General features: G+C 59.5%; 1 protein-coding gene across 1 annotated transcript in view; it reads left to right on the top strand.

The window, feature by feature from the left end:
* The window catches only part of DIS3L2 (DIS3 like 3'-5' exoribonuclease 2), a gene marked incomplete at both ends in the record, with an annotated part of 327,839 nt that extends 306,195 nt beyond the window's left edge, over window positions 1-21,644 (top strand). The window contains 7 exons of the mRNA XM_080689222.1: window positions 16,381-16,564; window positions 17,158-17,244; window positions 19,419-19,566; window positions 19,728-19,858; window positions 19,939-20,043; window positions 20,923-21,024; window positions 21,501-21,644. Coding sequence (XP_080545348.1) covers window positions 16,381-16,564; window positions 17,158-17,244; window positions 19,419-19,566; window positions 19,728-19,858; window positions 19,939-20,043; window positions 20,923-21,024; window positions 21,501-21,644 — 901 coding nt within the window. The remainder of the gene's footprint in view (window positions 1-16,380; window positions 16,565-17,157; window positions 17,245-19,418; window positions 19,567-19,727; window positions 19,859-19,938; window positions 20,044-20,922; window positions 21,025-21,500) is intronic.
* Window positions 21,645-22,059: the final 415 nt, after the last annotated feature.

Genomic DNA, 22,059 nt, shown 5'->3' with positions numbered 1-22,059 from the left:
CGGCTGGTGGGTTCACTGGGAGCAGCCCTCCGCGGCCAGGAAGTGTGGTGCAGGCAGATGCAGTGGCTGATCTGAGCCGCCACCCTGGGGGCCATCAGCAGTTCATGATCCATGGCAGGGGACCCAAGTGGCATCTTTCCGTGGCTGCCACTCTCAGAGAGGAGAGAGCAGGGGGACCTGGATCAAGCCCCACGCTTCATTCATCTCTCCTTCTGCTTGGTTCTTTTCCTCTTCCTTCCCCCTGAGTAAGCAGAGGGAATATTTCCCGGCAGCTCTGACAACTCAAGACCAGCACCAACACTTCCTAGCACTTTGGAAATGGCACTGCACCTGGAACTGATGCCAGCTCCTCGGGCTGTGAGCAAAGTCACCTAAGAGCCATTCGGGCAGAGGGCGAGCGCCTCCGGGCCACCCACAGATACAGTCAGGATGAAGGATGACTTTCTTGTACCTGGTGGAGCTCTGGTTTAGGAGAGAGGGGGGCTGGAGATCAAGAGAGAGGAGGGGCTCGGTATCCTCCCGATCCTGTTTCCACGGAGACCCTGGGCTCCAGGGTGGATCTCAGCCCGCCCTACCTGGCCCCCAAGGCAGGGGGAGGGCTGTGGCTCCTCATACCTTGACACCTCCAACTCAGGGCTGGCAGAGGCAGCCAGGACGGCTTGGGTGCCAAGTGCAGCGTGTCCTTTAACCTCAGGTTTCCATGCTTGAAAAAAAGAGGAGGGTGCGAACATTCCCATTTTAGAGGAAGGACACTGATGCCCTGAAGCTGCCACGCTCAAGGCCAAGCACGGGCACTGCCACACTGTGGGTGCACAGCAGGGGCAGGCGGGCCAGAGCAGCCCCAGGGCACAGGTGCTGAGCCGCCCTTGGTCTGGAGCGGGCAGGGCAGCGAGACAGCAACACACACCGAAGGCTCCTGCACAGTGCGGTGACCCACAGGGGCCTGAGCAAGCTGGTGTCCGCTGTGCTGAGTCAGCACCTTTCCCCTCCCCCACCCTGCTGGGAGGACCAGGAGGGATGGAGCCCACGGTCGTCGTGTTCTAAAGCCCCGAATTGCCTCAACAGAGGTTCCAGTACTGCTGGGCCACGGTGCTCAGCCCTTCCTAGAAACCGCCAGCCTCTCGGCTCCTGCGGCCTTTCTGAGGCCAGAGCTGACCAGAGCAGGGAAAGGAGGAAGCCACAAAAAGTCCCTTTTCAGATTTCTTCTCTATTTTTGTTTTGCTGGGTTTCTTCTTGATTTATGGTCCTCTCCATTCTGGTGTGAGTCCTTTGTTGGTCGTATGTATCTTCTCATACTCGCTAGTTCTCTCTCTCTCTCTCTCTCTCTCTCTCTATCTCTATCTCTATCTCTCTCCTCTCTTCAGTGCTGTTTTGATGAAGCGCTAATTTTTATGGAATTCTGTGTCTTTATCAGTCTCTATATTTTTGCTTAAGTGCTTTTTAATAAGTCTTTGCGTATAGCAAAATCTTGAAGACATCGTCCCACATTATCTTAGAGAAGATCCACTCAGAATTGATTGGTGTCGTCCAGGTTTCATTCTTTCCATTGTAGATATCGGATTAAGCCAGCATCACTCGTTGGAAGAGCTCCGCCCACCCCACTGGTCACCCTGGCAGAAGTGCAGTCCCGCCTGTGCTCGGGTCTGTCTCTCCAACCTGCACGCCTGTTCTCGTGCCAACACCACAGTCCTCCTTTTTGTACTTCTTAAAAAAAGAAAAACCTGCTATTCCGTGAGCTCATTTTCTACCTCGTTCTTCCGTAAGAGCCGAAGGGCTAGCTCTGGCCCTTTCCATTTCCATGTAAATTTTGGATTCAGGGTCATCCGTTGCCATATACATGCATATAAACTTAATGGAGTGTATACTGAGGCTGCTTGGACCTATCAATCAATGTGAGAAAATAGGACACCTTGATGATATTAGGTCTTCTATCACACAAACAGTATATCCCTCTCTTCATTTAGGTCTTCTTGATTTTCCTCAACAATGGCTTAAACTTTCCTCGTAGTGGTCTCAGTCATCCTTCTTGAGCTTGGTCCCTAGGTACGTGATTAGTGACACCGCAGTCGCACTGCATGGTGACGCTTTGGTCCATGGTGAGCTGTGATCTCGCAAGATTGCAGCAGAGCCGAGAAGTTCCTGCTGCCTGGTGGCAGCCACCTAAACACTGTGGCGCAACACGTGGCTCATGGGCTTGGAGTGAGGCTGGACAGACAGACCTACTGCCCTGCCAGTCGTGTGAAAACTTGGCACATATGCTCACATCCAATGTGCGAATACTTGTAAGTTTGAAATGAAATGTGGCAGTGATGATTTATGGCCTATGAAAAAGACAAGTAAAATCTCAAATTTTATTTTGGAAAAAAAGAACTAATGTGTCTTTTTTTTTTTTTTTTTTTTTTTTGGTGGTGGTACTGGGGTTCCTGGAAGCCCTTCTACCTCCGGGCTACACTCCCAGACCTATTTTTACATTTTCATTTGGAAACAGGGTCTCCTAAGCCAGCGCGCGCGGCTGGCTTCGAACCTGCGCGATCCTCCTGTCTCTGCCTCCCAAGCGCGGGGATTACAGGCGTGCACCACCACGCCCGGCCTAATGTGTCTTATAAGCGACTCATATAACCTTGTGCAGGTTTTGCTTTTTTTTTTTTTTCTACCTCCAAGCTATACCCCCAACCCTATTTTTTATTCTTTATTTTGAAACAGTGTCTCACTGAGTTGCAAAGGGCTTCACTAAGTAGCTGAGGCAGTCGGTGAACCTGGATCCTCCTGTCTCAGCCTCCCAAATGCTGGAATCACAGGTATGCACCACGGGACCAACCCTTCTGTTCCTCCCCCGCACTGGCTCGCTCAGACACACTCAGGCTCCTGCCTAACACTTAGGCAGGAGACTAGGCAGGCACACGTCCCCCATTCCCCACAGCTCTGGCTGTGGGTATGATTTGGATTTTTCTAAAGAGATTCAGTTGCTTGAGACTTAGATTCAGAAAGCAAATCCACTAGAGAAGAGAGGCTGGCTCAAGGGCCCTGACTGCTTCAGGTGGGCTAGTCGGAGCTAAGGGTCCATCTGTGGCTTTCAGATTCCTCGTCAGATTCCAGCCAGTGCGGGTTCCTGAAGCCGTCAGCTCTCCCGCCTGTTACCTTGCTGTGGGACTGTGACTGAGGGAGTGTGGCTCTAGAAACAGCAATGACCAGGTCACCAGAGCTGGGATTGCCACGGAGGGAACCCTCAGGAAGCCGTTCTCTGGCGTTTGGCTGCAGGAACGTCTTAGGGCCCCGCTGAGGACTGATCCTCCAGCCCTTTCATTGCCCTCTGAGCCTCATTCTCCAGATTACATCTCTGTTTAAATTAGAGGACTTGTCATGGTCCTCAGCTGAACTCATTAAACAGTAACTCCTTGGGCTCTTAGGAGCATCAAATTAGGGGAACTAATATAAAGCCATGCAGAGAGTCAAGGGCTGGGCCTTCAGCAAACGTTAGGAAAATTAGTAGAAAGCCCTTAAAGAATATACAGTCTGAATATACAGAAGGATCTCACGGCTGCCCAGCTGAACAGGAGGCAGCATGGTGGGGCCTGTCTAGACATAGGACGTGAGCCGGGCGTGGCGGCGCACGCTTGTAATTCCAGTGCTTGGGAGGCTGAGACCGGAGGATCGCGGTTCGCGGACAGCCTTAGCTACTTAGTGAGGCCCTCAGCAACTCAGTGAGACCCGGTTTCAAAATAAAGAATAAAAAATAGGGCAGGGGGTGTAGCTCGGAGGTCGAATGCCCCTGGGTTCCATCCCCAGACCTGCAGAAAATAAATAAATTAATTAAATAAATAGATACAGGACATGCATCATGCTGATTCTGAGCTGCTCCGACACCACCCGTGTGACCCCCACTGACACCAAGGAAGGGCCAGGCACACAGAGCCAGGCTCCAGGGCAGAGGATGGGCAGGGCACAGGTGGCTGGGGTAGCCCATACAGAGGGGACCCTGACGAGAGGGCGGCACTGCAGGGACCCCGCTCTCACTGCCCAGGCCTGAGTCTGGAGCTAACTCTGAGCCAGGCCCCTGGGCAGAGGTGCCCTGCTGTCCCCGCGTGGCTCCCCTCTGAATGTCACAGCGCATCTGTTCATCACCTTCTGATTCCACACGTGGGACACCTTGCTGTCCTCCAGCACAGTGTAGGCCAGATGTGGTCTGTATGCAGAGGCGCTGACTTTGGAGTTATCAATAGACCCCCATTTTTATCTGGAAATGTATATTCCTTACTTTAATGGTGTCACTTGGACACAGCATGGTCCTTTATTTTAATAACTTAGGGCTATTCAAAATGTCGATATGGTCATATAAAAGCTTGTTCTCTCGGGTCAACTGCACTCTGCAGTGCCGTTTGCCCCTGCAGTGAGTGTCCCTGCAGGCCACCACTGCGGGTGTCCAGGGGATTTCACAGAGCCTCTGCCCTCACATCAGGGCCAGCTGCCACTTGACCGCTGCCCAGAGGTTGCCTGGAGCATCCCGCCTCCTCCCAGCTGTGAGCCAGGCCAGGGGGAGGAGAGTTTAATCTCAGTCTGTCTCCTCAGTCTTCAGTGTACTCAGAGATAGTTAGGCATCCGCCATTTTGTGTAAAAGCATTCTAGGAAACCATCCTTTGTGATTCTTCAGTGTTCTGCCCCTGAAGCAAAAAGAACTTGCCATTCCTTTAGGCTTCTTGCCGTCTGCATTTTCCAGCACTAACGTCGTCACCCTTGACTCCCACGTCGCTGATGTGACCCTTACTTTCTCAGAACCCCAGCTCCCTGCTGAGAGGCAGGCCGTAAGCCCTGGCTGGCATCACGACCCAGACAGCAAGCGTTGTGAGCAGAGGTGGAGCCTGCACGGAAAGGCATTCCTGCAGGCCTCTAGGGGTCCGCGCCCAGAGTGCTGGGACAGGCTGCAGGCACTCTGCCAGGAGGCTCCGGTGAAGTTTATAATGCTGGAAAGTTCTGAGCGCAGGTGGCGAGCAAGTGGCCTCGTGCCTAAGAGCGAGCGTGGTCTCCGTCCTTGCAGTGTCTCTTCAGATGCCCAGTAACGTGACCTGGGAGCCACGGGGCTCTCTTTTTTCCCTTATGTTCAGTTTCTAACATTCTTCTAATTTTTTTTGGTAATGTCAGACTCTCAAGACCTTAGTGTGGAGGGCTTTCACAATCCAGGCTGAGCGTCCCTAGTCTGAAAACTCAAACTGTGAAGCTTTGTAAGCCTCCGTTTGGGGGATTTGGGGGTTTTGAGGATTAGAGTTGCTCAACTAGTTCCAAAATCAAAAAAAGAGAGAGAGAGAGAGAAAAGGAAGGAAGAAATGAAGGTGGGTCAGTTAAGAATTGGAAGTACTTCTAGTTCCAAGCATTTCGGCTATTAATGAAATACTTAACAATGTAAAGACCTGAGACAAGAGCTTTTTACAGTCCTTGTCATCACTCAATAACCTGAGATGTGGGAAGGGGGCTAAGTCTCCTGCCCTGCTCCCCAGCAGAGCTTGGCAGCTCCCTTCCATCCCTGCTGATTCTCACAAGGCCAGAGGACTGCTGTTGCCTGCCAGACTCCCGTGAGGTGAAGCGCCCGCTGACACCAGGAGCCCTCGGCCCTCCTTGCACATCCTTCCAGTTCAGGCCAGGCCAGGCCTCCATGGGGATCTGAAGCCAGGACTGATCAGAGCCCTGAAGTAGCCCTTATAAGCAGAGTTCTATACAATTTCCACTTCCAAACACAGAAAGCAACCCCTAGGAAATTCTCCAGAGTGCAGGGAATGGCCCCGGGAAATTCTGCCCATGTATCTCATGGGCCAGTGTTTTGTTGCGGTGGTGGTGGTAGTACTAGGAATTGAACTTAGGAGTGTTCTACTTCTAAGTTATACTCCAGCCTTTTTTATTTTTTGTTTTGAAACAGAGTCTCACTAGGTTGCTGAGGGCCTTACTCAGTTTTGGAGGCTGGTCTCAAACCTGGAGTCCTCCTAGCCCAGCCTCCCAAGGTTTGGGATTATAGGCATGCACTACCACACCTAGCTACCCAATGTGTTTTAGCTCCGCTGCAAACCTCATCCCTTTGCTTGTCCAGAAAACTGTTCTTTTGTGGGGTTTTTTTGGGGGGGTGGTACTGGTATTGAACATAGGCAGTCTGCCACTGAGCTATATACCCCCAGCCTTTTTTATTTTTTACTTTGAGACAGGGTTTCTCTAACTTGCCCAGGCTAGCCTTGAATTTGTGATCCTCCTGCCTCAGCCTCCCAAGTACTGGGATTTTAGGCGTGTGCCGCTGCACACGGCTGTCCAGCAAAGGTACTGGACACCCACGGGGGCCAGGAGCTGTGCTGAGCACGGAGTTGAGGAAGGCTGGGACAGGCCTCTGCGAGGTGGTGACAGTGACAGAGGGCGCAGGCTCCTGGCGACCTGCCCCCCCCCACCAGGAAATGCCAGTACAGCACCTGTATGGCCTGCAGCACCAGTGCAGGGCCTGGAGCCCCGTCCCGCCCACGGGCAGGTACCATGGGAGACGGCAGCGAGGGGCGTCCCACAGCTGCAGCAGAGGGGCAGAGTGGGCGCTGCCAGGCGCTGCCTGTGTGTGTGTCTGGGGCAGAGAGATAAAGACCGGGGAAGCCCACGACGCCCTGGGGGGAGCACAGCCATCTGAACCACTCTGAATCTAGTTCATAAAGCTGTGTGTCAATATTTTTAAAGTCACATAAGTAATGAACAGCTCTGCCAGACTCAACAGACCGCATCCCAGTGGGTGATAAGACAAGTGTTAGCTCAGTGCAAACAAGCCAGGAGGAGAGGGGCTTTTTTTAAAATCTGCTGGGTCGTGTTTATAGTGAGAGCAGCTGTCCTTGGGTAAGAGTGCTCACTCACCAGGTCACCAGCGAGCGAGTCCAGTCACCCCGTCGCCCTCTGTTAGATTTCAGATTTAAGTGATAACCACCTAAAGGCAAGTGAGAATTTGACAAATTCAGTGTGTCCCCGCAGGCCGGCAGAACTCAGGTTCTGTTTGCCAAGTTCAGGAATGAGAGGACGGGAGCTCCAGGAGCCATTAACTGCGGCCTCCAGCCCTGTCCTGGGGTTTCTGCCACTGCCCTCCCCGTGGGTGTTGGTTTTCACTCAGCATTTTCTATGGAGCACCAAGAAAACCATGTCTCTAACGTGGCTCGTGGCTGCCCAAACATTCCCCCAGCACCCACTTGTGTGACTGGGCTCTGGAATCCAGAGATAGGCAAGGCGCCTGCCCCCCCACCCCACCCCACCCCCGCCACAGCTGCACGGCCTGCAGAGGAGAACTGGCCCCAAGAGAGCCGGCGGGAGCACACGAGGTGCCATTGGCCTGGGCAACTGAGCGAGACCTGCTCTCATGGCAGATAAATGAATAACCAAAAGGCCTGGGATGCGCCTTTGAGGTAGAGTGGCCTGGGTTCAATTCCCAGTACCAGAAGAGAGGGGAGAGAGGAGATTCCATGCTGAGTCTGGGCTAGAGTCACCATACCCCACCCCTGGACTGTGGAGCCGCAGAGAGAGATAGATGACTGCTAAACACTGAAAAACTCACTTGTGCCTGAGCAGGAAGGCGGGCCTGGGCCACCCCAGGGACCAGCGGGCGGGCTGAGGCCAGGAGGGACTGGTGAGAGCCTGCCTGCCCCGCTCATCTGCAGGGGCTAAAGGCACGTGACTCGGATCGCAAGAACAGAGCAGGAGAGGGTCAGTGGCCTGGGAGCCCGGAGCCAGCCACCTCTCTGAGCCCCTGTGCTCACATGAGCAATAGAGACCGTGCCTTGTTGGGAGACTTGCTGGGCTGAGGTTGGTGCAGCGCTCGGGCCTATGTAGAGAGACACCAGGGTCACCTTCTCACCTGTGGCTCCAGGGAGCCCCTGGGCCCTGCCTCGGGCCTACGCCCAGGAAGAGGAAAGGCTGAGTTTCCCCAGACAAGTCAGGGAAGCTGCTGTGCCCACCCTGGGGCGGGGCACTGGCTCCCTAGGGTGCAGGCTTCTCTGGAAGGAGTTGGAGACAGTGTGAAAGAAAGAAGGTCCCGCCCTTCTCCGTGCCCTCTCGGGACCTAGCACTGTGAGCAGTGCCATGGCCAGTTCCCGGGGTGCCCTGACAGCCCAAACAGCCCTGTGTACCCCTCTGCTCCTCTCCCTGTCTGAGGCCTCCCCTCAGCCTGGGGCAGCAGACAGGAAGTGGGGCAGTGGCTCACTCGCAGGGGCAGCAAGCCTCGCTTGGCGGGAGGCAGGCCAGGTCCTGACGGGGCAGCCTGCGGGCAGCTCACTGCCCCCCAGCAGCGGCTCTGCAGAGGCTCCACGCTCTTCTGAAGACCCCTCTCTGGCCCATGAATAGCATGGAGCCACCCTCTGTTGGAACTTGGCCTCTCAGAGACTCGCCTTTCCTCTGCACACTTTAGGACCCACACTCCCCTCCTGTGTGAGGGATTGTGAGGAGCGAACCAGGAAGCGCACAGACCCCAGCTTCGTTCTCCTCTAGTCTCTCTGCGGCCTCCATGGCTGGGGGGGGCGCCTGCAGGGCCTGCTCCTCAGCAGCCATGGGGCAGGAGAACTTTGCAGAGGTGAGCAGAGCAGCCCGGCTTCCAGGAACACTCCTGAGATTGGCGCAGCCGCCCTCTCATCCTCTCTTAACTACCTGTCACTTGTAGCGTGTGGGAGAGAGAGAGAGAGAGAGAGATCACCGGAGGAGGAAAAAGAGAACCTCTGTATTCCAGAACACCCTTCATGAACACCTTAATGCCCAAAAGCTGGTTCTAAAATCAGCTTTCAAGCTGCCATCGTCGTAGCTCAGTGGCACAGCACCTGCATAGCATGCCTGAGGCCCCAAGTTCCATCCTCAGCACTGAAAAAAAAATTGAAGTCGACCCCTCTGGAAGTCAGAGATGACCTGGCTGGCCCGAGCTCTGTCCTTGGTCCAGGCTGCAGAGCCAAGCCCAGCTCCTGGGTATGGAAGGGACCCTGGCTGGAGCCCAAGCAAGGACACAGCTGTTGGGGACACTGGGCATCTCCATGAGGTGGCCTCCCTCCCCTGGTCATCGGCCCTAGATCCAGTTGGGCAGCAGCTGGAACTGTGAAAGGCACATGTGCCAACACTGGAGAGGAGCCAGTGGACCCTGTGCCCCGCTCTGCAAGGGCGCACCGCACCAGCCGCCACCTGGTTCTGCTTAGGGGCCAGGGCCCTGCCCGCGTGCGGCCGCCCCGTGCTCTGCCTCTGTGAGCTTGGGAAAAGGGAGGCTTCGTGGCTAGCTTTATGCTGACGAAGGGCTTTCTGCTCTGTCGACCCGCTGGAGCGAGCCCCTCCCCCTCCCTACCGCAGCCGCTGGGCCTCCCTTTGGCAGGGCCCAAGGGCCAGTACTCGGATGCCCAGCCTCTGGAGACTTCCTTCTGAGCTAGAAAAACAAGCGGCTGAAACGTGCCTCACTGTGGCAGGGCCCCACCCCGCGAACCTATAGAAAGGCCCTGGAGTGGATTAAGCCTCACAGAATAGGAAACCTGGCTCCAGCCTCACCCGCAGGGCCTGTTATGTCTGGCTGCAGAGGCCTGCTCCTCTGGGGTTTTCCATGCCTGTGAACTAGGCCCCATTCATTTCCCTGTGGTTTCATGGGAATGTCCAAAAAGTTCTGCAGGTTGCAGCAAGCCCAGCAGGAGAGGGGTCAGCGAGAGGCCCGAGCCGTGACGTGGTCCACCCCACAGCCTTGCAGCAGGTTGTGTGGCCCAGTGTGCCTGCAGCCTCTCCTCCCAAGGTGCCCACCTCGCCCCAGCGCTCAGCCTGCAGCTCCCTCCCTGGGCCTCCATGGTCCAGTTCCCAGGCCACCAACTCCATCCGGCGGCCAGGCCTCGAGGGAGCTGCAGCAAAGATCCTTAAAGTCACCTTCCCCAGCAGCCCTCAGTGCAGTGCTGATCGGACCACTGACATCCCACACGCCCACCCCTTTGCAGTTTTCCACCACAGTGCACTCAATTTGGGGCTGCTGGGAGAGCGGTGGGTCCCCTGCGAGGGGGCTGCCGCCTCCGCCCCCATAGGCACCCAGGCGTGGAGAAGGAGCTATGCTCTGGCGCACAGCCCCAGTGAGAGGCCCCGCAGCTCCTTCTGGAGCCCGAGGGCTCCTGAGCCACAGCGAGGATGTGCCCAAGTGGGGAAAATTTGGCCTTCAGAAGAAATGAATTTGAAACTGGCTGGGAGCAATTCTTATCAAATTTCTAAGTTAGCAGTTTTCACCAAGAGCTAATTGAACAATCTCTGTGAGCAGCTTAATTCCATTAGCAGGAGACCCACAGAGTCCCCAGCCCCTGGTGGCTGAGGGCAGAAGAGGCTGCTCCAGAGCCGCACTTGGCTTGGGTCTTTGACAGTGGATGCATTATCGGGTTTTGTCAACAACCATGCCACTTAGCCCCAGAACCAGGTGGCCCGCAGCCACTCTCTGAGCATGCTGGATGTGGAAGGGGTAAGTTTCTCACCTGGTTTAGCCGGGGACTGGACATCCTTCAAGGCCCCGTCTCTCCTGCCAGGCAGAGCGGAGAGGCCAAGTGCCCAGCCTCACAGGCAAGGGCAAGGCTGAGGTAGGCTGTGCCCAGCCCTAGCAGAGGGGACAGGAGCCCGCTCTGGGGACAGAGCTGACCTGAATTGACCACTCCCTGTCCTGTGTCAGTGGACTTGAAACAGTTCCAGGAATGGCACCTCATGCCAGTGCTCTGGGCTTACCCCTCTCCTCCATTCCAATGCTATGGTCACCACGGGTCTCCTTGAGCCCCAGGAAAGTGCTGGACAGGGGCGAGGGCTTGCAGGATCTGGCTCTCTGCCCCTGACTGGCTACGGCCCTGGGAAAGGCCCTTCCTCTGCTGGCCACTTCAAGATGGTGCCCTAGGACTCCAGGTACCATCAGGAAGCATTAGCTGACACAGGCCAGCCCTTCCTGCAGGGACAGACAGATTGTGGGTGCTGGCCAGGCCTTCCGTGTCACCAACCCACCGGCCCCTCCCTGGAGACCCCTCCTCCTCTCTGCCTTGCTGGCCGCCCCCTGCGGGCTCTCACACCTCCGCCCCTGTTGTATTGAGTGCTGGGTGTTCTGAACCAGCCTCCCCAGCCGCAGCACCATGGCGGCTCGCTTCTACACCAGTGGCCCTCTCCCTGCCCCTCCTCTGCCTCTGCCGCGCTGCCACTGAGGACAGCCTGCCGCCCGCGCCCTGTGCTCGTGGCGACTGCCTCCGCTTCCCCCGGCCTCCCCGCACAGGCAAACTTCGCGTCTCCCTGCCGTCTGTGCCTCTGGCTGCTGCCTACAAGTCGGGCTCCGCGGCTCTCACCTCACTGCGCCTCTCTGCTCTCTGGTCTGTGCCTCCAGCTCTCACGGCATCCCTGGAAATGTCCCTCCTCGTTCACTCAGCAGCCTCTCCGCTCCCGGATGCCCGGGCCTGGGCAAAGCCTTCCATCCCTTACCTCCAAGCTCACCTAGTGCTTTAAGTTCCCCTGCCGCCCACAGCGCCTTTTATGCAAACACATCCTTCGTCCTTGTCGCTCGAAATTGCTCTTGTGCTGTGGGCGCACTTCCCTGGCGGGAGCTCCCAGGAAGAGCCACGGCGTCCTGGCGTCACTGCCGGCAATACAGCCGAGGCAGCGCCAGGGTGCACAGGCCGCTGCGTAGGGAGCGTCGCCACCTGCAGCCAGTCACTTCCCCGCTGGCGTGTCAAGCTCCGCACCCCCAGGAAGAGATCATGCCCCAGGGTCACAGGAGGGTGTGTGTGGAGGGCAGCAGGTGGCGTCCAGGGTCTATAAGAGAGCGAGCAGAGAAACAATGGAGGCTGGCTCTGATGATGCGGCCCGCCAGCTCCGGCTCTTCTCACTAACTCCGCCACCATCTTGACAGGAGAGTGGCGTGCTGTAGGCCCCGGGCGTGGGGAGGGGTGAACGGGACGGCCTGGCAGCAGAGCCGGTCAGGCAGGGCTTTTCCTTACCAGCACACCCGGCAGCAGGTGTTAGGAGCCCCAGGTGTGTAGAGAGTGGTGTGGCCAGCTGAAAGGGCACTGGGGACGGGGCACCAGCCTCCCAAGCCCTGAACTCGAGCCTGGGCTGCCCCGGGCAAGGGAGCCCTTCACTGTGCAGAGGAGCTGAACATCTGCACTGGGCAGAGTGCTGGGAGGGAGGAGGTACAGCCTGTGATCAAGAGGCCATCCATGATGGATGAGGAGGACGTCCATCCAGCAGAGCTTGGGACCCCAGCGCCCTCCCAGTGGGAGAAATGCAAGGAAAAGAAACGGGAGAAAAGTGGCCCAGGGTTCCAGACTACAGGACAAAACGGGCCAGGCATGGTGGCGCACACCTATGATCTCAGTATTCGGGAGGCTGAGACAGGAGGATCACAGGTTCAAGGATAGCCTCAGCAATGTAGAGAGATTCTCATCAGCCTATTGAGACCCTGTTTCAAGGAGGGGGTGGGGGCTGTAGCTCCAAGATAGAATAGTCCTGAGTTTAATCCTCAGTACCGCCAGAAAAAGAGAGAGAAAAGGAGGGAAGGAGACGCCGAGCGTGGCTCAGGGTAGGAAGGCAAGTTGGTAAGAGATGGACAGGTGCTGGCATTGTGGTAGGAGGACGAGAGAAGCGTCTAGAAATCACCCAGCCAGTGGCCAGCATCACGGTATGTGTGATAATCATGCCATAATTCCTTGCGGCCCAGCGCCCAGGCATCGTGTCCCTGCTTGGTGAGGAGGCCACCTTCCCCCACGGGGCAGATGTTTTTGCCCGGCTCTCATCCAGCCACTCTCTGCCCTGCGAGGCTGAGAGCGGCCTTGCTAAGCATCATCCTTACGAAGTGACCTGTGGCGTCCGCAGCAGGCAGCAGTGCCGCGTCCAGCAGCTCTGAGTAAGGCCATGATGCACACACACTGTTTACTGAGAGGCAAAGGAGTGACCTAAAATAGGGGACGAAAGAAGCCCTCGGCGTTTCCTACACATTCACACAAGCACTTTTTCTAAGTAGCATCAGTACGCTGTAGGGGACGCCATCCTAGAGGACACTTGCCTTTGCCACGTGGAGAATGTATTCTGGTGTGTATTTGCACGTTGGTTGGTGGAGGCTGAGGCGCCTCACACCTGCCCCCTCCCCGCCGGCTCTGCAGGCCCGGGGCTCAGGTAGGGGTGCAGGAGTGTGGCCTGAGGCGCTCGGCATCCTGGCCAGCAGTGCCTGTCGCAGCCCGCCCCGCCCCAGACCTCCAGAGTCGTGGGCCCCAGTGGCGCAGGGCTCCAGATGCTCGGCAGATGCCAGGGCTGGGACGGAGCCCCGTCTCTGAGGGCTTGGCTGGCTGTTCTGGAAGGTGGTCCTGGCTGGCAGCCATTCCTGAGCCCCTATTAGAGCAGTTGTCAGGCAGTTGCTGAGTCCAGCTTCCCTCCCCAGCAGGGCCGGGTGAGCTCACGCCTGCACAATGCTGTCGCAGGGGAGGAGGTGGCTTGTGCCGGGGGGCAGGTGCCGGGACCAGGAGCGAGCTGTGGGCAGGAGGTGCACAGGGCTGCCCCTTCAGCGGCCTTCTTCGGGTTCCCATGCCCAGGGCATCCTCACGGCCTGGGACAGCTGGACAGGGGCTGAGGTTTGGCTTCTGGCGTGTGCACACAGCACTGGCCCTCAGGAAAGGAAGCAAATCGGGAGGGCTCTGGCCGCCGGCGCCCCAGCCACCTTATGCTCCCTCAGAGCCTGGTTCCCCTCTCGGCCTCAGAGTCATGTTGGCTAAGAAAGAAGCAATGCCAATGAGCCCCTGGACCTGGGAGCAGGCTGTAGTTTGTAAACTGTGAGGTTCTTTCTTGCCCAGAAGCTCCGGCGCTCTTCTGCCACGTCCCAGGCCTTCGGGAGGGAGTGGTGTGGCCCCCTGCTGGCAGCCGAGGGAACTGACCAGGTGTGGAGTTAAGCCCAGCAAGGGCTGGCCCCACCAGAGCAGGGACCCCCACCCACTGCTGGCAGTGCCCCGCACAGCTCTTCATCCCAGGGTGCCTGGCCCCATATGCTCAGGGAACCTTGAACTCCGTGGGGATGCGGCTGCTGGCGGCTGTGTCTTGCCTGTTTCCTGCCCCTGGGCACCACGTTCCATCCGCAGGTCTGAGAGCCAAGCGCCTGCCAGGCCTTGTGCAGCCCGCCCATGCGCACACACGCGCCTGCCCTTTCTGCTCCTCTTGCTCCTACCTGCAGGCATGAGGAAGACTTTAAGGACAGGCTGTGGGGAGACAGTCCCTGCAGTCTCCCTAGAACGCTAAAAAGCCTTGTCAGCACCGCGGGAGTTGGGACTTGCTGTGTGCCACCTGCCTGCCTCGCGGTGTGGTGTCGGGCCTTAGTGTTTGGTATAGCTGAATCACCTTGCAGAGAGTGCAAGGCTGCTCTCCCAGTGCCCTCCCCACAGAGCCGGGGAGGCCGAGAGGGAAGGCCAGGAGCTGGAGGCCAGGACAGCCTCAGAGCATCAGCATGCCGTTGCCGGCGGTAACCAGCAGGTACTCATTTTCATCCAGGCCCCAGGTCACCTGCGGGACAGAGCTGGGGTCCAGGAGGAAAGTAGTGGAGTCACTGGAGAAGCAGCTCACCAGGGTCCGCTGTCACTGCCTGCAGCTCCCAGCCCCTTCCCCCTCCTCCTGTCTGTCCTTACCTGAGACCATGACTGTGAGGCAGGAGAGCTCCCACAGGCACTGGCCCGACAGGCTCCTTGACCTGAGGGGCAGGGCATGGAGAGCCCTCCCCACTCCTGGTTCCTGCCTGCGCAGCCCTGCTGTGTGCCCATGCTGCCACCTGCTGGCCTGTCCCATGAAATGCAGCCTGCGGCCAGCCCTGCAGTTACAGGTGTCCCCTCTTCACCCAAGGAGCACACGCGGGCCCCCACCCACAGAATTCTGGGACTGCATCCGAGAAAGGTCTAGAACTGTGGCTGGCCCACCATAGCAATGTCTGTTGGGTGGATGAGCGGGCACACACGTGAGCACAGGAGGCGTCTGAGCAGCGAGATCTGACAGCGCTGCCCAGCAGGAGCTGGGCTCCTCCAGGGCTCAGAAGGCCTGGGAACAGCAGCCATGCAGAGAGCCTGTGACAGGTCAGAGCACCCACGGAGGCACAGCAGGATTCTGCCCGGCCTCTTGAAGGCTTGGGAAGGGAGGAGGAGCAGGGAGGGAGCTGGGCACGCCGCCATCCAAGTGGCAGAAGGGAGACAAAGCACGGCCAGGGCGGTTGGTGCTCCTGGCCAGGCCTGCCCCCCTCATGCCAGCCCTGTCACCAGACCTTGGTGTGGGCTTGTGCGTGCAGGTCCCACACCACGCGCTGTGTAATTGGGGCTCAAAGCAGCGTGGCTCAGGAAATGTGATGGCCAGTGAGGTGTGTGGGCACTTTCAGCCAGCAGTGATGGCGCGGGACAGGTTAGGGCTGAGGCCAGGGTGGCTCCTGAAGGGCTGTGGCTGAGCCATCACTTCATGTTCCGGGTTTCCTGCACGTGGAGGGTTACCTCGCCCAGGATGGAGGGGCAGGCATGGTGCTGGCAGAGACTCCCGGGCCCCGAGGGGGCCTGCACTGCTGGGGCACTTTCCCAGCCCTTCTCTGAATAGAGGGCTCCTCGGAGACAGCTGGTGGAGTGTGACCACGCTCCGTACAGCAGCCCGCCTAGGTGAGGGGCCAGCACACTGGGGCGCTCTCCCTGACCACGCCTGCTTTCACTCCAAGAGTATAGCCAGATGCCAAGGCTGACCCTGCCGCACTGGGCCACCCCCGGGAGGGGAGTGCAGCCCAGGCCTCGGCTCTGCCCTCCTGCTCCGTGGTGGAAGCCTGGGCTTGCTGTGAGCCTGGAGGAGCCCCTCTCTTAGATCTTGTGCACGTGTGGGATCCGCCCGTCCCCCTGAGGGAGCCCCAGGATGGGGAGAGCAGAGTATGGCCTCCTGCCTGGACAGGTGCGGGCTCTGCCGCAGGGCTCGGGACTCCAGCTCCCGCCTCCTCCAGGTGCCTCTGCCCTAGGTCCTTGGGGCACTGTGGTCTTTGTGTAGAGCTGTGGCCACTCGTCTTACCGGTGCTTCTGATTACACTTGTGAAGCAAAACCCGAGCAGACGCTCCTCCAAGGAAGGCCTCCTCGCAGCCCTGTGTGCTGGAGATCTCACTGCTGGGTCAGGGTCCAGGAGGGCTGCGCCCTAGGTCCTCGCGGGGAACTAGACAGACATGTCACTATTCTCTGGGAGCTCCATCCAGGAGGAGACAAGACACACCTCACAAGCCAGAAGAAAGAGCCGCATAGACATCCTGTGCAGAAGGGACGAAGGACCCGGGAGGCAGGGATTAGGCTGGGTAGCGGGAGGTAGTCTTTACACTGAGACCCCGGTGAGTGCAAGAGAGCCAGCCAGGCAGAGGTCCCTCCATCACCCACCCTCCTCTGCAGGCTCGTGGAGGAGTTCATGCTCTTGGCCAACATGGCGGTGGCCCACAAGGTGTACCGCGCCTTCCCCGAGCAGGCCCTGCTGCGCCGGCACCCTCCACCCCAGGCGAAGATGCTCAGTGACCTGGTGGAGTTCTGCACACAGATGGGGCTGTCCGTGGATGCCAGCTCTGCAGGGGCCCTCAACGTGAGTGCAGCAGGCCGGGAGGCAGGGAAGCCCTAGGTCAGGACAGAGGCCTCTGCCTCCCTGTCAGCCACGCCTTCCCTGCGGTGTGGAGGAGCTCCTGGAGAGAAGCTCTGACAGGGGCAGGCCCCCCACCAGGACTGGAGCAGGGGAGGCCACCGGAGGGAGGGTGAGGTGTGGGGGGAGGGGTCATGGGCCAGGACTGGGCCTTCCTGGGTTGCGAGGCTTTGGTATGGGGCAGGGAATACCTGAAGCCAGGGATGGCCCTTGTGGGAAGGGCCTGGAGCTAAGCATCATGGGGCTGAGGAAGCCAGCGTTCTGGCTCCGATCCCACAGGAGAAAGACCTCTCACCAACTCTGAGCCTGGCAGAGGCAGAGAAGGTGCCTCAGGTCAGACAGCTGGGCACCAGTCTGTCCAGGCCAGCCAGCCAGATGTAGAAGGGCTGACCTTGCCCCAGTGTGGCCCAGTGATGGGCCACCCCTCCTGTGCCCATGCTCCTACCCAGAGCCAAGGTCAGATGAGCAGGTGACAGGGGCCTAGAACTTCTTCCCAAGGCCGAGCAAATCTCACACGTGTTTCTGGGGTTTGTTTCTAGAAAAGTCTGACTAGGGTATTTGGCGATGACAAGTACTCACTGGCCCGGAAGGAGGTGCTCACCAACATGTACTCCCGGCCCATGCAGGTAAGGAGGGGCTGTCTGCCGGCCCCCTCCAGGAGCACCCAGGGCCCTGCCTGGAACATCCACAGGCACTCACAGCCCTCTGCTTCTGCCCCGCACCGGGGGCGGGGGGGGGGAGGGGCTGGGGAGCATTCCGCGGAGAAGGGGATGATGTCCGGGCAGCACCTGGGGCAGGTGGGCCCTGGGCCCCACGAGCCTGTGTTTGCGCACAGGGCGGCATGCCTGCAGCTCAGGGGCTGCTCTGGCTGGGACCGGCTGGGGACCCAAATGAGAGAAAAGGTCCAGCCTTCGCGCCCAGCCAGGAGGAGTGCAGGAGGAGCGCGGTCCCGCACTGTGGGGGAGGGGGCTTGCTCCTGGCACCTGTCGCAGCTCCAGGCTGTGTTTCCATCCTTGTGGAGCCTGTGCGTCCTGGGCACGAGGCTGTCCCCGTGGTCTCTCAGGTCAGCAGGTGCCACGGATGTGGCCAGGCCGGCTCTGGGCCCTGTGCCTGCTCCAGACAGTGACAGGCCATTTTTCAGAGCTCGGTCGCTGGGCAGAATCAATCTGTTCTTGAGAGTCAGATGGCCTCAGCCAGCCACAGCTGATTTATTTCCTGACACCTCATAGCTCAGCTAGGAATGGAGCCATCCGGGCCCATTCAGGCCTGGCTGCCCTTCCCCTGCCCCCAGCCCCAGTGTCTGGCCCTGCCAAGCCTTTGGGCAGCACCCACAGTAAAGGGACTGTACCTCCATCCCTTTGCCAGGCTGGCCAGGAAACGGCAGCAGCCCACGAGCGGGCATCCCTAGAGCTGAGGACAGCAGCCCTCTGAGTCGCCTAGAGCCTGGCCTGCCTGCGCACCCCCAAGGCCGCCTCCCCAGAGAGAAGAGAGGAGTGACAGGATCCTGGCTCTTGCTTCCCCAGCCAGGAGCTGGGGCGGGGACAGCGTCATGCCGGGAGTCACGGTGTGGGTGGGAAAGTGGGGTAATGGTGCCTAAAAGACTGCTGGAACAGGACTCGGGGACGTCCAGGGACAGCCGTGGTCCCCACCCTACCCAGAGACACCTCCACAGCCAGGAAGGAGTCGGGCCCTTTGTCCTCCTCCCATAGCTTGTCTGGGGAACTGGGCCGCCCCTGAGAACAAAGTCAGAACGCGGCTTGGAGTGGAGGCTGCGCCCACCTCCCCCGGCGACTTGTCCCGGACATAACCCAGCGCCCAGCAGGGGCTGGAAGGGAAGCAGTGTACAGGAGCCCAGCAGGTCACCTCCAGCTGTGCCCTGGATTCCAGGGCCCTTGTGCACCGAGTAACCAAGTAACCGGAGCCGGCACGGGCGGGGCAGGTGCACTCGAGTAGCCAGGAGCTAAGCGAGGGACTGAGTGCACGCGCTTGTGACTGGGCCTGGCACAGGAACCTGTCCGCCGCTCCAGGCGCAACACTGTCCCAGACCCAGGTCAGCTGTTGGGGGCGGGGCCAGTCAAAACACCAGCCATCCAAAGATCTGTCTTGGCCCAGGGAGGGGCAAGTGGTCCCTCCCTTGCAGGGTCGGCTGGCAAACTGCCTTCCTTGGCTGCCCTGGGGTGCACTGGCATTGAGAGCCACAAGAATACCGGGGTGCAAGTGTGGCCTTCAGCCGGCCAGAGGGGGCAGGCTGGCCTGTCCACAGGCTGTGGAGCCCTCTGCAGGCATCCTCCCACTCCAGCCAGATGGTGGCATCTGTGCCCTCCAAAGGAGACCAGGACCTCCTCGCTTCTGCCTGTAACTTCAGAACACAAGTCCACTGCCCCGGCCAGCATGGCCGCTGGTCCCTCCTCCTTTGTCCTGAGCCAGAGCGGCAGCCCTATACCTTCCAGGAAAGAGGCAGACCAGAAGCCACCGCCCTCATTACTCCTGGCAAGGACCTGGGAGGGTGACTTCCTACCTGGCTGCCAGTCCCACAGGATGCCAGGGAGGAGGCCGCCAGTGTCCTGACGGTTCCCAGCACGGGCAGGGCCATCTGGGCTGTCTTCGGTGCTGTCCCCCAAGGGGTCTGGATGGCCTGGGGCAGACCCATGTGCATCCTGAGCACGGAGGGACCTGGGCACCCTAGCTGGGCTCCACCTCGTGGCAGCCCCGTGGGCCCCTTATGTGGAGCTCGGCTGCCTCCTGCCCAAGGTGGCCCAGGCCAGACTCCCGCGGACACTGGCACCTCTGCTTTTCTCAGATGGCGCTGTACTTCTGCTCCGGGATGCTGCAGGACCAGGCGCAGTTCCGGCACTATGCCCTCAACGTTCCTCTCTACACGCACTTCACCTCTCCCATCCGCCGCTTCGCTGATGTCATGGTGCACCGGCTCCTGGCCTCCGCGCTGGGTAAAGTGCAGCTCGGGCTGGGGCAGGAGAGCGGGACTGAGGGACAGGCAGCAGAGCGCAGGGGAGCCTGGCCAGGAAGCCACGAGTGGGCGGGCGCTGCAGTGCCTCCCCAGCCTGTCCCCCTACACAGCCCACGCACTCGGCCCCCACCCACTTCCCAGGCTACAGGGAGCGGCCGGACACGGAGCCTGACGCCCTGCAGAAGCAGGCTGACCACTGCAACGACCGCCGCATGGCTTCCAAGCGCGTGCAGGAGCTCAGCTCCAGCCTCTTCTTCGCTGTCCTGGTCAAGGTGAGCCACCTCCCCCGCCACCCTCCGCCCCAGCCCGCCAAGCCCTTTCTGGGAGCAGCCTGACAGCACTGTCCCCGCAGGAGAGCGGGCCCCTGGAGTCGGAAGCCATGGTGATGGGCGTGCTGAACCAAGCCTTCGACGTGCTGGTGCTGCGCTACGGGGTGCAGAAGCGCATCTACTGCAACGTGAGTGCCTGGTACCGGCCAGCCACGCTGCCCGAGAGGCCCTCAGGGACTTAACAGAGCCCCTGCCCTCTCTCCGCCGCGGGGGTGCCTGGGTGCCCCTGACCCGGAACACACCGTAGACTCCCGATGGTGGCCACAGACACACACCAAGGTCCCTGTCATTCCCATCCACCCTGGAGGGGCAGGAGCTGCACCCCGTGCCTGTCACCCAGCTGTGGGCTGCACTGGCTCGTAGCAGCAGGGGACCCAGACCCCTGACCCGTGGGCCTGGGCACAGGCGGGCCAGGGGGCAGCTCGTGGCCAGCCTGGACTCCGTCCTGCGCATGTATCCAAGGTCCTCCCCAGAGGCCTGCGCCTGTCCTCATGGCAGCCAAGGGCGTGGCTCTAGCTGGCCCTGGGCATCCACTAACATCCAGAGTGCTTGGGAGTGTGGACCCCGGCGCGCAGTGTGAGTTAGACATGGCCGTAACAAAGCAGCCGAGAACAGGAAGCCCAGTTACAGCTGGAGACGATCAGTGCTTGTGCCAAAGTTCACCCAGCAGGGCAGAAGTGGAGGGCTAGGTCTGCTCCACAGGCAGCCTGCCCTGGGCCTGTGCCGCAGACCCGGTGCCGCAGGTAGTACAGTGGGCGCAGACCACCCCTCCCCCACTGGACGACAGCCCGCCCATTGGCGCTGCCTGGCCAGAGATGGACTGGCAAGGCTCTGGAGCCGGCCGGAAGCGAGCAGGGCTGGGGTGCGCCCTGTCTCAGGTCGACCAGCAGTGGGTGGCAGGGTGGGGTGTTCCTCGAGCCAGTCGGGTTGGCTGGGGCTTTCCAGGGTTGAAGGCAGGAGGTGGCCCTGACCACCAGAGGCCTGAGCCACTGGCCTGTGCACCCCAGGCGCTGCCCCTGCGTTCCCACCACTTCCAGAAGGTGGGCAAGAAGCCCGAGCTCACGCTGATCTGGGAGCCTGAGGACCTTGAGCAGGAGCCCGTGCAGCAGGTCAGAACCCCACTGAACACCCGTCTGCCTCCCAAGTCTCTGCGAGCACCTCCTGCCCCAGGCGTGCATGCTCCCCGCCCCTCCCCCATCACTGCAGGCTTCAAGTGGGGCTGGGGGCCTCACGCAGGGATATCTACCGCCTGCCCCCCTGAAGCAGAGTTCTTAACTTATGGGGTCTTTGAAAATCCAGCAGAACCTGCAGACATTATATCCCAGAGGTGTACACTTCCAAGTTTTTCCTCTGAAGGCCAAGCTGGCCCCTGTGTCTCCCTGCACTCTCAAGCATTCTCTGGGTTTCGGGTGTGGCACACAGTGGCCCTAGGCATGGCTGAGAACTTGGGTGGCTCTAGAGAGCTGCGGGTGGCTCTAGAGGGCTGCAGGTGGGTCTCAGTGGCCGCTGGCCGCACAGTGGCAGGGTAGGGCAGGCCTGTGACCACAAGCCCTCACCTCTGTCCCCCATATCGGCTCTACTGCAGGTCATCACTATCTTCAGCCTGGTGGAAGTGGTCCTGCGGGCCGAGGCTGCAGCCCTCAAGTACAGCGCCGTCCTGAAGCCCCCGGGCCCCGAGGGCTCCCTGGGCCTGGAGGAGGAAGAGTCCAACGAGGAGCCAGAGGACTGAGTACAGCAGAGCCTGGCCTGAGCCTGCCCTTCCCCCTGGCTTTTAGGAGTAGGACCTTTTCACACCAAAGGGGACTTTTAATTTGGTTTTTAACAACTCAGGGGCTTGTTTTTATTTTTATTTTTTCAGTTTATTTTTGCAGCTCAGTTTTTAAATGAACTGGAAGGGAGAGGGTGGGGTTGAGGGAGGAAGGCTGAGGCCTGGCCAGCCCTCCCGTCCACAGGGAAGGCCAAGCCTCACTTCTGCCAGGCCGCCACTGCCCTCTCGCCAGGAATGGGGTCTCAGCCAATCAGTGTCACGGAATAAAATCAAGTGTGAAGAGCTGTCTGATGTGTGGGGTGCTGCGGGAAGCCTGTGCACCGAGGCTCTACAACCTGAGCCGGGGTCGCCATCCTGGAACCTTCCTGTCCCTTCC

This window comes from Muscardinus avellanarius, assembly GCF_963383645.1.
Source record: "Muscardinus avellanarius genome assembly, chromosome: 2".
In the NCBI taxonomy this organism is placed as follows: Eukaryota; Metazoa; Chordata; class Mammalia; order Rodentia; family Gliridae; genus Muscardinus; species Muscardinus avellanarius.
The sequence above is the reverse complement of the archived record's forward strand: the minus strand, read 5'-3'. Positions and strand labels throughout refer to the sequence as shown.